The sequence below is a fragment of the Tachysurus vachellii genome, chromosome 15 (assembly GCF_030014155.1).
Source record: "Tachysurus vachellii isolate PV-2020 chromosome 15, HZAU_Pvac_v1, whole genome shotgun sequence".
In the NCBI taxonomy this organism is placed as follows: Eukaryota; Metazoa; Chordata; class Actinopteri; order Siluriformes; family Bagridae; genus Tachysurus; species Tachysurus vachellii.
Genome location: NC_083474.1, coordinates 9,015,513 through 9,033,442, shown reverse-complemented (window position 1 = coordinate 9,033,442; position 17,930 = coordinate 9,015,513). Strand labels below are relative to the sequence as shown.

General features: G+C 37.4%; 1 protein-coding gene across 2 annotated transcripts; it reads right to left on the bottom strand.

Annotated features, from left to right (window-relative positions):
• Window positions 1-1,946: 1,946 nt before the first annotated feature.
• On the bottom strand, window positions 1,947-12,769 carry tbcela (tubulin folding cofactor E-like a). 2 transcript variants are annotated; one of them, XM_060888602.1, is made up of 9 exons: window positions 12,690-12,769; window positions 11,291-11,434; window positions 10,902-11,076; window positions 10,660-10,799; window positions 10,382-10,563; window positions 9,622-9,878; window positions 8,833-8,959; window positions 8,631-8,747; window positions 1,947-5,199 (listed from the first exon to the last, which is right to left on the bottom strand). In XM_060888602.1, exons 3-9 carry the CDS (start codon window positions 11,038-11,040, stop codon window positions 4,875-4,877), a joined length of 1,287 nt encoding a protein of 428 aa, XP_060744585.1. In that variant the 5' UTR covers window positions 11,041-11,076; window positions 11,291-11,434; window positions 12,690-12,769; the 3' UTR covers window positions 1,947-4,874. The 2 variants fall into 2 exon arrangements, with proteins under 2 accessions (XP_060744585.1, XP_060744584.1); XM_060888601.1 differs by lacking the exons at window positions 11,291-11,434; window positions 12,690-12,769 and having other exon boundaries at window positions 10,902-11,147.
• Between the last annotated feature and the right edge of the window lie 5,161 nt (window positions 12,770-17,930).

Genomic DNA, 17,930 nt, shown 5'->3' with positions numbered 1-17,930 from the left:
AAAAGTACAGACATAAATAACACTATACTATACAAGACAATACAGACTATACAAGACAATGCAGATGTGATACAATAAACATTATGAGTATTAAATATGAATACAGAATATATGACTGATCAGTTATGTACATAAAGTGTGGGAAGTGCAAATAACAATTTTGTGCAATATTATGCTTTTGTACAATATGCAGCAGCAGTTGTGTGTAACATACACGGATGATGGGATGACTGACAGTTCTGATAATGCAGTACTTATGCAATGAAGCAGGGAATATAATTATGATGAGTTGTTAATCAGGGTGATAAGGGGCCTGGGGAAAGAAACTTTCTGTGTCTGGCAGTTTTAGTAAGCAAAGTTATGTAGCACCTGAGAGAAGGGAGGAGCCGAAAGAGGTTGTGTCCTTCTGGTTCTTGTGTCGTACAAGTCCTGGGGAGTGGGCAGGGGAGCACAAATTACTTTTTCTGCAGTTTTTACTGTGCATTGCAGTCTGTTTCTGTACAGATTCAATGACTGCAGTGTAGAACAGCATCAACAGCTCCTGTGGCAGACCATAGTTCCTTAATTGGTGTAGAAAGTACTTCCTCTGCTGGGCCTTTTTGATGATGGATTTATGTTGCACTCCCATTTCAGGTCTTGGGAAATGGTAGTGCCCAGAAACTTGAAGGCCTCCACAGATGACACCGGGCTGTGAGGGGGAGTAGTGTTGAGGGGTCTTTCCTAAAGTCCACTATCATCTCCACAGTTTTGAGGGTGTTTAGCTCTAGACTGTTCTGACTGCACCATAGCACCAACTGCTTCACCTCCAGCAGGTATGCAGACTCATCGCCATCTTGGATGAGACAGATGAGCATAGTATCATCTGCAAATTTCTGATTTATTTCCCTTTACTGTTACAATAACCTTCTCTCTCCTGGAACTGCTTTCCACCACATGTTGAACTGTGTCGTGATTTTCCAATTCAACCTATTAGTGAGGTCAAGTCTGGTGAGGACGTCAGGGGCGTAGTTGGCGTTCCAGTATAGCCCAAGAGTGATCAGTGGGGATGTCAGCAAGCCATGTCTTCATTCTCATGCTGGAACAGGTTTGGGCCAATTAGTTCCAGTGAAATGAAAATATAACGCTATAGCATGTTTCCAACTTTGTGGCAACGCGCTATTAAAGGGTCAGTTATGGGTGTGATGGTCTGGCTATATGATGTGTGTATATACTATGAAGCATGCATAATAGCAAAACCATAGTGGACAAAATGTAGTAATGTTATAGTAGTAATTGTAATAATATATAATAAATGCCTTAAGACTTTTGATTCATGCCTTCAAGTTTTTTTTTGTTTGTTTGTTTTTTAAAGAAATCTTTCCAGAAAAGTTCACACAGCAGCTACGTTCTACTGAAGCTGGTCTAACTATCTAAACAACACAGCTAAAACTATGGGTGATCAGGCTTTTTCTTCTTTGGCTACCAAATTGTGGAATTCCCTGCCCTCAGAAATTAGGAATGCCGAATCCCTGGGTGTTTTTAAATCCCACCTTAAAACTTACTTTTTTAGGGTAGCTTTTATGTGATTACTTGTTTGTTATTTATTGGCTTTTTATTTTTTGTATGGTTAGTTTTAGTGCCTGTAATGTTGTGTATCTGTTAATTTCATCTTGTTATGTCAAGCGCTTTGAGATGCTACATTTTAAAAGGCGCTATATAAAGTTTATTATTATTAGCTGGCTGATACTTGCATTGCTTTTACTATGTGAGTGAGTTAGCAATCAAATATGAAGCTCAGACTACATTCATTTACACCATGCTTCCAATCACCTTTAGTAACTGCCTGATCATGGTCTCTTTACTTTAAATGAGACTACTTTGCTTATATTTATGTACTAAAACCATTATTCATTTTCCAAGAGTTACTGATGCCAAATGTGTAGAAATAAATCTCAAAGATATAAACATCACTCAGAAATGTCATTTATTTCCCTTCAACCTTAGTGGAATTTCTCTCATCATCCAGAAAATCACGGGCAACTTAACGCAAAGAGAACTTATTTAAGCAACAGCAGATTAGTTAACATGCATGGGAATTGAAGAATGGTGGGAGCAAATACAAACCAGTCACATTTGAATTGAAAAATCACTTAGTTGGAGTTTCAGAGCTTGTGTTAATAGAGAATAAATGCATTCAATAGATGGGAATAAATTAAGTCTATTGTGTTGCGATATACTGTTAGGAAGCTTTCACAATATACATTCATCATGAACTTAAAGCGGTTAAGGAAATTCCCTTTTAATAATCAATGCAAGATTTTAAAATATTGACAAAATAAGTGGCATTAAATTAGACAATATTAATCATCTACAAAACAACTGTAACAAAATAAAGAAAGATTTTTTACAAATGATTCCCATTAATGCAAATAAATAATGCATGACAATAACTGAATACCATTAAAGTGCAATGACCAAAATCAACACAATAGCATCTTTCGTATTATCCGTTATATTACCACTTGAAAATGGATCGTTTTACAAATCTCCTGTTAGTTTAGATGTCTATCTGTAAAGACTTTCATTATGAATGTGGTTTACTTCATTTCTGGTTTCAACATAGATGTGTGTACAATTTTATATGAAATTTAAAAATCTCTTTACTTATAGCTGAACTACTGTAGGTTAAATCTGAAAAGCATAGATTCCACTCTAGGTACTCGCTTAAAAAACAAAAACAAAAAAAAACCCCAGGGAAACTTGTTTTACATGGACAAGTCCCTTAATGAAATATTCTACAAATCAAATAGATTTTATTCTCTCTCCAGTTATGATTATGTGATTATACAGATTAATTCCAAGTTTAATTATTTCTCTAATTAACTACTCTGCAATACTATTATATACCATCTACAAGATATAGAAAATGACCACACACAGTACTTTATGAAATATGATCTGGAGAATTTACTCCTTACTATTCTGGGGGAAAAAAAAAATTAGCTAACACGATGCTTCATGTTCATTGGGAAGCCTAGCTAAAATTCCAAGATTAGGTCATCACATAGACCTCTAGTTATCCTCTAAGCTTGGATTCACCAACACTTCACTTCAGTTCAGCCTAATGACTACATAGACACAAGAACAGTGTCTGTCATCAATAATATAGACACAGTGTTTTGTGATTACGATTGTTATATCATAAACATAATAACCTCAAGCGTGATATTTTATACAAGAAAAACAAGAAATCTTTATATTCTCACCAAGGAGAATACTACTGTATGTACTGTAGCGATTAGTAACTGCAATTAAAAAAAAAAGAAGGGAATGTAGAAGAGCTGCACTGGAACCAAAAATTAAACTGCAAAATTCACCCTTATCTATGGGGAACAATACTAAAGTACAGGTCCGCTGCACTTTAAATAGAAATCTGCTACCCGAATGTAGACAAGGTTTTAATGTAATTGTCAGGTTCTGTAGAAAAATAAGAAAACCATGACAAACACTGTTATACCTTGAATGAGTCCTAACCAAACATTTTTTTTCTGTTCAACATGAGATTAAATAGACTTAATATTTTTTAATGAAAAATATATTTTATGAAACCTCACACAGCTTTATGTATCATGTGTGTACTTTACTTATATATTTATATATTCTGCAGCATTATCTTTAATTCCAATCAAGTAAACCAGACTCTAGTGAAATGATAAAAAAAAAAAACCAGCAAGGAAAACGCAGTTTCAGTGCACTTTGGGAGGTAGGATAAATATATATATATATATATATATATATTTCATATAATTCAGGTTATTACATACAGTATGCTACAACCCTACGCTTTTTCTAAACAGTTCAGATGTACTTCTTTTGTTTTATAATGTCTGCAGAGTTGCATATTTCTTTGAATTAAAATGAGTAAATATGACTATACTATGAGTGAAACTATAAAAAAAAAAAAATAAATAAAAAATCCAAACAGAAGGTGGTTGGTCACTGACCCATTTCGGCTTCTCTTTATATATATATAAAAAAAAAAATATGAACAGATCACTGACTGACTTAAGGATTAATCTGAATTAATTCAGAAAACTATAAGGGTAGACAATAACTTGTAGTGTATTCATGCATGGACCAAACGTTACAAAATAAGCAGATAAACAGAAACCTTCATTTCTCTACAGGATGTCCGTCGTTATTATACTGTCAGATTATAAATTAATATTAAACGGTATGGCCTGAGTTACACTACACATATACCATCTACAAATCCACTGTTTGCTCTGTATAACATTCGCAGGATGTGACACCCTCCCATGATATAACTGGTGGCTGATGATTGTCAGGTTTCACAGGACGCACTTATTGAACTAGCAAAGCTCTTTGTGCTTTCCTTTTAAAGAAACAGGCATTAACTGACAGTTAAGAGCAAACCTCATTCATGGTCAAAGGCAACATAAAAAGAAAGCCATATGTACGGCATGGCAACAAGCGCAGCGTCGCGCACACTGGACTGCAATGTGAGCTGCAAGATGCCCTTTAAAACACAAAGTAATGTCTCTGAAATCCAAGGCAATCTGCCTACAGAGATAGAGATAGAGAGAGCGAGATAGATAGATAGATAGATAGATAGATAGATAGATAGATAGATAGATAGATAGATAGATAGATAGATAGATAGATAGATAGATAGATAGATAGATAGATAGATAGATAGATAGATAGATAGATAGATAGATAGATAGATAGATAGAACTTAAGCCTAGAATTTCTTTTTTTTTTAATATTATTTCTGGAATCCTGTCTCAGTTACACAGTGTGAAATCTATGTAGTGTTAGCATGAACACAAAAGATTCCAGCACAGTTTTGTCTTGGTTCTTGTGCCAGTCAGTCATTTGGTCTTGGGCACCACCAGGAGCTCGTCCCCATCCCGAATACTGTAGGAATGCAAGGCCCTTGTGCTATACTTCATCTCTTCCGGCCCAAAAGCTGAGTGCAGGTCCTTGTCAATGTAGTAAAGACGCATGTTACTGGCTGAGAGTCTCACCACAGTTTTCAGCTGTTTTTTCAGCTCAGCCACGGTCTGGTCCAGCCTGATGTTCACCTGCTCTACCCGGTCCTCACAGTGCACTTCCACCTTAGCATGGCAGCGTGGCCGCAGGTCAATCTCAGCCAACGGTGCCAATTTCCCATACTTAGCTACCAAATAGTGGTACCTGTGACAGACAAACAGGATTGTGGCTGTAACGTGTAAGAAAAATCTATACACATAATTTCTGGCTATAATAACTAATGCAAACACACACCTTTCAAAACTATAGACACCATTTACAAAGTATTTATTTATTAAGTATGTATAAAAATTATAACACAGAGAGTAACTAATATGGGTTTTTTCAAGCTGGATACAAAAAGAGATTCATGAAAATCCGCTTAGGTCAGAAAAAAGTTTGTACATCCTACCAGATCTCATCGCAAGACGACTCTTTAACGTGAACTGCAAATTATTAGCTTGAAATCATATTACTGCAATGAGCTACTGCAGGTTTCATATATGGATCCAATTAAGCTTTATAGGATTATTTCTGTTAAATGCACACACAAATTTAATGAACATTTTGTGAAACTTTCATGTTGAGGCCATCCTTAAAAATATTTTGGTTTGCAGTAACAGTAAGAAAAAAAAAAAAGGGTCGGTAGGTAGGTCTATATTTTTTCAAGTTTCAATGTAAAAAAAAAAAGTACAATTTTGGTGATGGTGATAACGTAGGTATGAATTTAAACAAATTAGCATATCGTGACGTCACTGACTGGGTCTTCAACCCGTGCCTTCGGGCGCATCATTGCAAACCTCATTTTGATGCAGATTATATAGACCACAAACAAATTTGTTTGAACGGTGACTGCGAACATTTTGTTTACTGCAGCCGCAGCCATCATTACCAAGCGTGAACCGTTGACTCTGACAGTGAATGAGAGTATGAGACGAAGTGAACGCACAGGCCATAGTGTGACATCCGTTAACCAATAGTGTAAACATAGATGACGTCACGGGTTTTTATTTAAAAGAAAGAACGTAGCCTTCGTTTGTATGTAGGCCTAGGCAATTTATATATTTACAATACTTACTAAAATATAATTAATATTATTTTATTGCTTTTGTATTAGTTGTTTGAAGAGTAAAAAAAAAAACTGGTCGGGCTTAACGCAAATTTACAACCGGCAAGTCGGTCGAACTTAATTGTACATATTGTACACACATTGTACCGGTTATATGTATGAGAATGCTGCACATTTCACCTGCGGATTTCATTGTTGTTAATTGTACATATTGTATACACATATTGCACTAACTATATGTATGAGCAAATTGCACATTTTCACATGTCAACTCATTATCTTTACCTGTATATCTGTATAACTGTTCTGCAATTTCTGGAGTTTGCTCCTAAGAATTTCACTCACCAAGGCACATGTGCTGTGGTGATGTGACAATAAAAGTGACTTGACTTGACTTAACTTTAATTGATTATTTCTTTGAGTAACACAAAAGCATAGTAAACATTATTATGCTTGTAATAAACATATAATGGCAATAAACATTTTATAGAGGATTTTTTTAATTTCAGGGGGAGTGAGTGTGTGGAGGAGGGTCATCAAATTATCTGTGCATGTGGTAACACTCCTAATTTACTGATTAAGAGTTAGTAAGGTAGTTATTAAGTTTAGGTATTGGGTACAATTAAGAATGTAGAATAAGGTAATGCTTAATAAGTACTAATAAATAGCCAATATTCTATTAATATTCATGCTAATAAGCAACTAGTTAAATGACCCTAAAATAAAGTGTTACTGTGCATGTTATGGAAGAATGCAAGTACATGAAGGGGGTGTGGCCTCAATGGCCCTCCAGTAAGCAGTGTGCTGTGTGCAAGTGACTGAGGAATGCAAGGTACAAATTCAACTTAAATTGCATTAAATCTTGTTTTAAATCAAAATTATGCTGCAAGATTTTTTTTAAACTACATTTAAGTTCCTTGTTATAGGCAACTCTGCATTTTTTTAATTCCCAGTTTATTTCCAAATATTCCTGTTAATTCCCATATATTCCCGTTAATTCCCATACAGTGTATTCCCGTTAATTCCCATGGAAAGTTTCCAGCTTTGAAAATACCCGAAATTTTGCAACTCTACATTTAAACAGATGAAACCTTATAAAAAAGAAAAAGAGTATGGCTCAGTATGGAGTAGCTTATATTGTATCTTGCAATGGCTTCTGCAAAGGGATGCTGCAATGATAAGGAGGCACTCGTTAAAGTTGGGGTGCCCGTTGTTTGAGAAATGCTTCAGAAAACTGAGTCGAGCCGACAAACAAAACAAACGTGTAGCCAATGAGCAGAAAGGGGCGTGTCTTGTAAATATGCGGCAGAGAGAGTGTTCAGTGCACATGAGTGACATTAGCAGAAAGCGATTGAAACATTGACATGGCGGATAAAAACGAAAAGCGAAAAAAGTCTTACGATAAGGCAAGAAGTAGGGCCCGTGTTAATATAGGATCAGCTTTCCAGCGCTGGAGAGAACTGAAGTAGCAGGAAGGCCTGCGATGGGATGCCGAGGTTGCTTTTTTCCTTCTCGATAGGTGAGTAACATTGGTTTTGTTTTGTTTCTCAGAACTAATATATGCCGTCCTTTGCATGATTATGTGTGTGTAATGAACGCGGACGCAGGATAAAAGGGACCCAGATGCAGGATAGACAAACACAAAGGGAGGTTTAATAACCAAAAAACACGAAACATAACACAAACTAACAACAAGACAAAACAACAGTAGATCCCGCGCTGCACCAGGCAACGCGGTTTAACTAAATACTACTAACAATCAAGACACGTGACGGACAGGTGTGCAGACAGGGAGGAGCAGACGAAGGCAGGGCAGACATGTGACAGAAAACGTAAACAACCGGCACATGGCCAGAGTCCAGGCTGAGTCCTGACAGTGTGTCATTTTTGCTTGTTTGTTTATCTGCAATCGTATTGTTCTTCCCTTCAGCTATGATAAAGACACATTTCTTTCCATTAGTTGCCTGGGTTACGTATGTATGTGTGGGCGGAGCTATCAATACAGGGGTGGGACCCATTTGGGTTGGGGCGTGTTTGTTTTGGTGATTTCAAATGTCAACATTGGCTTTCAAACACCGTACACACCACCTACTGTATAATGGTTTAGTTGTCAATTTCAGCTCTCATTCAGCTTAGTAGGCATCACGAAGTATAAATCAACCGAGCTGTGAATGTAATTGCTAATTATTCAATAATTGTTGATATTTAATTAAACTTCCAATTAAATGAGAATAACACTAAGACTTTTTCTATAATATCTAAATAATAAAACAACTCTTTTATATTACTTGTCCTCATCATGTGCATTTGGATCACTATTTGCAGTTTGCCACAATACACACAAAAATAAAACATTGTTCTTTGACAAAAAGCTATACACATTCTGCACAATATAATCACATTTTCCCCTCTTCTGTTTAACAGCTTCATAACTACATGACTGTGCATGGGTACAGGTGTTCCTATTAAATTGGCCAAATAAATATATGTTCCAAGTGATCCCCTCTCTGTATTGAAGGCACTGTACCTCTGAGGCAGCTCCTCTTCAGAGTAATCCCGATAGTAACGGATGAAGAACCTCTCAGCATCCTCGCGCTCTCCCTCTGTAACGATGCTTCCGTTGAGGCAGCCCACTGAAGGCAATCTGAGGCAGAACCACAAATGATCTGAGAGTCCTGCAGGAAATGGTTGAACTTATATGAGTAGCAGAGTGCTAAAGAGACACTTACTGAGCTATCATGAGACTGCGCCTCTCTGTGTTAGTGTAGGACTGCAGCAGAGGAATGCCTTGCAATCGCACCTCATCCAGTTTGGGCAGAACATTTAACTTCTCAATGTCTTCCCATTGATTCAGACCTAAACACACATGCAAGCAATATCAGAGATAGCTGGGTAATACTGTATATGGGTTTAACTGATTTAAGAAAATGTGGTACTTAATATAATACTTTCTGAGCTTGTATAATAATGATGGAAACACTTGATGAAACTTGAATGCTACATAGAGTATTATTATGAGATTGGCTTTTGCATTTGAAACAAAGACCGAGTTCAGCTTCAGCTATCTCGGTCACTGTGACATTGTGATTCTGAATCCCAGCAAAGTCACTGTCATGCTCACTGGTAGGGAGCAATGGTTTTACTCTCAATCAGAGCAACAATAACAAAACACAATCTTGGGTGACATCCTCTGATGATGATGCACATGAAGTCAACATCTGGCTCAGAAGAAGAACATGTGAGCCCTCATCCTCTCTGTTTACTAGGTGCCCTGTAATGGGACGCATGGGTGGGTGGGTGTTAATTGGTAATGACCAAACTAACATCTAACGACTAGTTTGCAAACAGAGATTGTATTTATTGATATAAAAGTATTCAGATTTCAGAAAGCTGTATAATGACATAATTTATCACTATATTTATATCATGTCATCGTATTTCCGTGATCGATCAATTACAGCTGAAAGCTTTGGCATTACAGAAAGATTAAACATAAAGAGTTTTATCAAAAACTATACCCGAGTTGTGCAGATTGATGCTACGCAAGTTAGGAAAGAGTCGGCGAAGATTGTCCTCAGAGTCAAGAATGGAGTTCAGGTTGTTGTTAGCCAAGACGAGTGTGCTGAGCGAGGGAAACATGATGCCAAACTTGCGCACCTCGCCCCAGTCCTCCAGACTGTTGTCTGTAATGTGCAGCAGCCGCAGGGAAGGACATGGAGACGCAGACACCTTCACAGTGCTGTACTCATTAAGGCACAGGAACAGCTCTTCCAATCTAAAAGACACACACGGACTTAACTGTCAGCTAAAAACAATGATTAACTACATACAGTACATTCAGAAAGTGATCATCATAAAAGGATGTAAAATGGTTTCAGGTTTGTTGCCCTGACCTTCAAGAGTAAATCAATCTTTTCCAACAGTGTTCAAAAAAAGTACATACGGTATACACTTACCATACAGTATGATGCAAAGACATGATTAAAAATACAATGGAAGAAATATCTCCTGGTTATTATTATAATTTTACCTCAAAACATAAGTAAAAAAGTAACATAAACATGATTCAAATAACTATTAAAGCTATAAAACCACTCCCAGGATGTGGTTTTAACTGAGACTTAGTTAATCAGTAAACTTTTAAATTCACCTTTGTCATAACTAAGAGAAACAGTAAAGGACAGTCAATGGCATTAAATGATCTATAACATTTAAATAAGATCATACTATTTGAATCATTGAAATGCAATTTTTTTTGGAAGTCCTATACTTTCTTACTCAGGCATCTCGCGTGTAAAGGCGTGAACAACATCCCAAGAAACCCGAGTGTTGTTGAGGACGAGACGGCGCACTCTAGAGAAAGCCTCAGCCAAATCCGGATCCAGCACTGTGTCACTCAGAGGGTTTGAGCTAAGGTTTAGGAAGTCCAGGTTTGGAATGCTCATAACAATCTTACTGATCTGAACAGAGGAAAGTGACAGAGTTAAAACTTGTACTGGCTATGTGTGATAATGTGTTGGCAGTCCAAATAAATTAGCGCAAATAAAGACTCTTACCTCATGCCAGTCTTGGAGTTTGTTATGAGATAAGTCCAGTTCAACCACATGAGCACAAAAAGCTGCAATCTCTCCTTCATCCCCTGCATGGCTAATTCCACAGCCATTCAGGACCAGCACACTGGGCAGGTTCAGTCGGTCTGTTAGGGTAGTAAAATAATATGACCTCCTAATTCATTATCTCTAAACTTCATAAACAACAATACAGAGCAACTGTGTGTCAGTGTCTGACTTGGTTATACCTTTCATAGGGGATCCCTGATGGCCTGACGGTACAACCACCCCCATGCCAGGGCCCCGGCGGTAGGGGAAGTTCTCAGGGCTGTATTTCTCACTGATCACCTGCATAAATGTGCGGCCTTCCCCCTCAGGTGCCTCCATGGCCCTGTCCAACACTCCCTGCCAACCGCTGCTCTGCTGTGATAAAATAACCCAAAATTCTATATTCATTTGAAAATAGATTTCAAACAGAAGCAAATTAACAATAGACAGCTCAGTTATTGCTCAAGTTAATGTTATATGAATGTAATCATAACTAATCGTACCAATATAAGCCACACGAAATGTGTTCTGTTTCTCACATGCATTTGTATCTGTCTAAAAATTAACAACACAAACAAACCCCTCTTACCTGGTGTAATTTGCACGTCTACAAATCTGTAACAAGCTGAAGTGGCGGGCCACTCGCGAAGGTGTGCTTGTTTCCTGAAAAGCCACTCTGCTCACTGTATTTAAACAGCGCAATTAGATTTAAGTGGAGGGACTGTGGAAACTCCTGAAAAACAATAGGTGACGCTTTTTTTATCAAAAACAACTTGCAGGTGTAACAACTGAGCAGTTGAGAGGCCTTGCTCAAGGAATCAATGCCTTAACCACTGAACCCAAATCAATTGCTAAGTATAGTAAAACAGCAAAAGTAATTAGTGTCAGATCTGTACATCTCTTCTCAATTTAGTCAGCTAATCTCTCCTGATAATGCTTGGATTGTATTATAAAAAAAAGAAAAATGGGATAAGATGGTATAAGGTAAAAAAATAAAATGGATTTAATACGTGTGAAATTAAATGGAAAAAAATCATCAGTGGGAAGATGGTGCAGTCTCACAGCTCCAGGATTACTAGAGTTTTCCCCCATGTCCATGTGGGTTCCTCTCAACTCTCTGGTTTTCTCTCTCTCTGTCTCTCTCTCTCACACACACACACACATACATATATGTATAGAGAGAGAGAGAGAGAGAGATTCTCTCTCTTTACTATATATATATATTTACATTTACAGCATTTAGCAGACACTCTTATCCAGAGTGACTTACATTTTTCAGTTTATACACCTGAGCAATTGAGGGTTAAGGCCCTGCAGTGGCAACTTGGTGGACCTGGGATTCGAACCAATGACCTTCCGATCAGTAGTCGAACGCCTTAACCACTGAGCTACCACATCCCCATATATAACTTCTGTATGATTATACATACAATGTACATATTACATATTGTATTTTTTATACTCCTCATTCGCTACACATATTGTGCCCTTATATATATATATATATATATATATATATATATATATATATATATATATATATAAAACCAGTGTATATATACACACGTATCTCGCATCGTAGAAATGTAATAAAACAGTGATGTATATGACATATCTTCTATTCCTACCCTAGTCTATCATTTATGTTTGACAGCCTGATCATTCATTAGACTGAACATTCGGCTTAAAAGAAATAATAGAAATAAAAATGTAACGCACTGCAGGCTAACAGACGTGTTACACACGTGTGAAACAGTAGCATTAGCATCGTGTGTTGTCCTTCTAGGAGAAAGCTAACCTGGTAACCTGGCTGTAACTGACAGTTAACACAAATTAGCTTGTAAATAAACCCTACAAACACCAGCGCCTTTAATATAAACCGGAGCTTTTAGATAAATGACCTGCAAAATGACTTACACAGCAGAACAAACAAAAAAACAGCCAAAACACAGTTATTAAGTGGGTCTAATGGTAAAATATATATTTACTGTAATCGCTGAAACGTTCCGCTTTGCTCTTGTTGTGGATGTTTCAGCCGTTACAACGAGACACCTGTACAGGAAGTGACGTCACTCCTGGGGATTTGACACTGTTATATGTTAAAACTGGATATAAGATAAAAGTATGCTACATACAATTAAATGTTAATTGTCCTTCGTAGAAAAAATACTGTATGTTTATAATCACACGCTCCAGTCATCAATACAACATTTATCAGAATGTATGTTTATCACACCCTTCAGAAATCAATACAACATTTATCAGGCTGTATGTTTATAATCACACCCTCCAGTCATCAATACAACATCAGACTGTATGTTTATAATCACACCCTCCAGTCATCAATACAACATTTATCAGGCTGTATGTTTATAATCACACCCTCCAGTCATCAATACAACATCAGACTGTATGTTTATAATCACATGCTCCAGTCATCAATACAACATTTATCAGGCTGTATGTTTATAATCACAAGCTCCAGTCATCAATACAACATTTATCAGGCTGTATGTTTATAATCACAAGCTCCAGTCATCAATACAACATTTATCAGGCTGTATGTTTATAATCACACCCTCCTGTCATCAATACAACATCAGACTGTATGTTTATAATCACATGCTCCAGTCATCAATACAACATTTATCAGGCTGTATGTTTATAATCACACCCTCCTGTCATCAATACAACATCAGACTGTATGTTTATAATCACATGCTCCAGTCATCAATACAACATTTATCAGGCTGTATGTTTATAATCACACCCTCCAGTCATCAATACAACATCAGGCTGTATGTTTATAATCACAAGCTCCAGTCATCAATACAACATTTATCAGGCTGTATGTTTATAATCACACCCTCCAGTCATCAATACAACATCAGACTGTATGTTTATAATCACATGCTCCAGTCATCAATACAACATTTATCAGACTGTATGTTTATAATCACACCCTCCAGTCATCAATACAACATTTATCAGGCTGTATGTTTATAATCACACCCTCCAGTCATCAATACAACATCAGGCTGTATGTTTGTAATCACACCCTCCATTCATCAATACAACATTTATCAGACTGTATGTTTATAATCACACCCTCCAGTCATCAATACAACATCTATCAGGCTATATGTTTATAATCACACCCTCCAGTCATCAATACAACATTTATCAGGCTGTATGTTTATAATCACACCCTCCAGTCATCAATACAACATTTATCAGATTGTACGTTTATAATCACACCCTCCAGTCATCAATACAACATTTCTCAGACTGTATGTTTACAATCACACCCTCCAGTCATCAATACAACATCAGGCTGTATGTTTGTAATCACACCCTCCATTCATCAATACAACATTTATCAGACTGTATGTTTACAATCACACCCTCCAGTCATCAATACAACATCTATCAGGCTATATGTTTATAATCACACCCTCCAGTCATCAATACAACATTTATCAGGCTGTATGTTTATAATCACACCCTCCAGTCATCAATACAACATTTATCAGATTGTACGTTTATAATCACACCCTCCAGTCATCAATACAACATTTCTCAGACTGTATGTTTACAATCACACCCTCCAGTCATCAATACATTTATCAGACTGTAAAGACACACACAGAGAGAGATAGAGAGCGAGAGAGAGAGAGAGAGAGAGAGAGAGAGAGAGAGAGAGATAGAGAGCGACCGAGAGAGAGAGATAGATAGATAGAGAGAGAGAGAGAGAGAGAGAGAGAGAGAGAGAGAGAGAGAGAGAGAGAGAGAGAGAGATATTGAGTGGTTGGAGAAAACCAGAGAGTTAAGAGGAACCCACATGGACATGGGGAGAACTCTAGTTATGGAGCTGTGAGACTGTTTGATGTGAGATTGTTTATTTATTATTGTTATTATTGTTATTATTGTTATTTTATTGACTTAGCAGCAAGATTAGCGGTCATATTAATAATGCATAAATTAAACTGTAATAAAGATTTTTTTATTGTGAGATGTAAGGATCAAGTTCATAAAATTCATAAAACAGATACAATTTAATATTCATTGTTTTGTACATGAAAGCCACAAATTTTCCAAATTCTACTAAATGTCTTCTACTAAATTATTTCAAGGGTCCTTAAGTTAAAACAAACAAACAAACAAAAAAAACCCAACAAAAACAACTGGGCAAGGTAACAGGATCTGGGCTTATCTTGGGGACACTGGGTTTGAACCTCTGAATAAGCAGCATCTTGACTACAGGATCATACTGGGAACCTTGTAGATGTGAGGTGGTAATGGTACTAACAGACATCCCAACCTGCAAAAAGTATTTTCCGGGAGGTATTCCGAAAACACACACAACAATTAAAATAAAATAAAAATAAAAGAAAGGACGACAAGTTAGTTAATAAAAATACAGCTGTTTATGGTTTGTTCATGTATATATTAACAAATGTTAACAAGATTTGAATATTGTATTAGTAAATGTTCAAATTAACATTAACAAAGATAAATAAATGCTTTATAGTTCATTATTAGTTCATGTTAACTAATGTAGTAAACTAATATTAACTAATGAACCTTATTGTAAAGTGTTACCCAATTATTTGTTAATTATATTAAAATATGTAGATCACTTTTACTATTTATATAAGCTGAAATGAAATTAAATGAAACGTGTTGAACTCACTCGGATAAGCGGTAGAAAATGAGTGAGAGTGAGAGTGTTGAGGTCACGTCACCATGTCTTTTACAATCATTTACCCCGCCATGGGCAATGCTGAAGTCACTGTTACAAACTGTACCACACCGCCCACACTGACAATTGATTGGTTGACTTACAGAAACAGTGCAATCAGGATTCTCTCTGTCTTAAATGCGCTTAATGACGCACACACGCACACTAGCACACACACGCTAGGTCTCTCGCTCCCCCTCTCTCTCTGCCGCGCGCGCACTACAAGGTTTGGAGCGCAGTCTCTGTCACGCATGCGCGCACTTGTTCGCTCGCCGCTCGCCGCGATCAGGGAGCCGCTATCAATATGCGGGAGACTCCCGGAACATCCGGGACACTTGGAGTGTCTGGTACTTAACTAACTCACAATAACACACCTACTGTAAGCATTAAAAAAGAGAAAGTAAATTGCTCCCAGAGCCGATCGGCCCTATACGCTCACTACGCAAGTTGCGTAGGGCCCCGCAAATTACGCAAGGCCCCGCCTCCCCCTGCCTCATTTTACAGCGCGTGTTAATGTTTACTGTGTAGATGACAATAATGAAGCGGAGCTATCCATCTGGCCATGAAAAGAGAAAAAAGAAACAAAATGAGAGTGAAATGCGAGAACAGCAATCAGGTAAACTTGTGTTCTCTTCAAGTTTGATGTCAGCAAGAGCAAATAACAGTAAAGTTAAGTTGATTCTGTCTCTAGTCTCTATCTGACTAGCTAAATTAGCTGTGCACTGCTGCCAGTGCATCTCCTGGCCTGTCTGTCACACAACAATTTATTGCGTGAACATTCGCGTGAATAAACGCCCAAGGGCAACGGTGTTTATAAACGGCAGCTCGATAACCGCGCCGCGCGTGAGCATGCGTTCATATGCGCGTGCAATCGTGTACGTACAGTAATGGCACGCGCGCTTTCCAGCAGCAACATCTGCGTGTGGGACCAGTACAAAAAGTAGCGTGATAGCACTCCTAAATGACAATGTTTATAGTCTCTCAATCAAGGTTACAACAACGTTAATGCAATATGGAAACCAATAGATTTACATTGGAATGGGCATAATGCCAGGTCAATATGAATGCACATCCCTCAGTAAATAATAACCATCAGGGATCAAGTATTGCTCTCATGCATACTATAAAACACAGTGATACGGTATGGCAAGCCATTTTAGCTTTTATACATTCACATGATATGGATTTTTGATATCAAGAATTCAGTTTTCAATAATTAAAATGTAAATATTAAGAGTGTGATTTTTAGTAGTAACCATATTTTTGATATCAGGAATTACATTTTACACTAGTAAAATCGTCATTTCTGATATCTGCTGTTGAATATTGCAAGAGCCAAGTCATATTATAAATAGTATTTTATATTTGAAAATGGATAAAGAGGAATCTGAGGGAGGCAGTTTAAGTGGGGCTTAATGCAGCTTATAAAATGAATAATAGTAGTTATCTATAACTTACAGGTGCTATGCTCAAGTTTTTTAGTAGAGGAGATGCTGGATCAATAGCCAGTACAAGCACAGGCTCAGTTCATTCACTTCCAGCCTCAGCGAGTACTAGCACAGACCCAGTGCAGCCAGATTCACCAAATACTATCACAGACTTAGTACAGCCATCTTCATGCAGTACTAGGATAGACCCAGTACAGCCAGCTTCAGCAAATATTAACATAGACCCAGGACAGACTTCTTCAGCGAGTACTAACACAGACCCTGGTGAAGTACAGACAGCTTCAGTCAGTACTAGAACAACCAGAGATGTACAGCCAGCATCAGATGCAAGCAGCTCAGACCCTATTGGTTGCTGCTCCACCAAATGATCCAGCAGATTGGCCCTCAGTCTTAACAGACTTAATGAGGACTGAGTTAGGAAGGTGTAAATGACTGGTCAAACATCATGAGGGTAGTTCTGAACACACAAACAACATGATTAAGTGGAGAGAACTTGATCTGCGCCTACTGTAAGTCGGGGATAGACTCTTGACCATATAGAGGAGCCAAAGTTAATCCCAAAATCCAAAGCTGTGTTCTATTTCTTCAAAACTCTTTTTAAAATATTCCAATCAATGAAGATTTGTTTATACCTCATTCAATTCTGTATTGTTTTACTCATTGACCGAGAGATGGAGCAAACCTTTTTTAAAAGGAGGGAGGTTTGTAGTGGGAGCAGTGGGGTGTCATGTGTGAATGTGTGGCAAATGGTTTACATGGCTCAAGGGGTCAGGTAGGAGGGCCCCTTTGCAGAATTTTGCTTAGGGCCCCAGGGAGGTCAGGATCGGCTCTGATTGCTCCAGTAATAATGAAAAAGCGATACAGGACTTTTTATTTATTTATAGTTAGTGACAAAAAATTGCCAATATGCAGAAGTAGCTTGTATTTTAAAAAATTTCCTCATTCACAACTCCATACATTTTATATTTAGTAAAATGCCTGTAAATAAATATAAGCTAAGCTAGTGTTCCATTGATGTGTTTGACAAATGGCAATTTCAA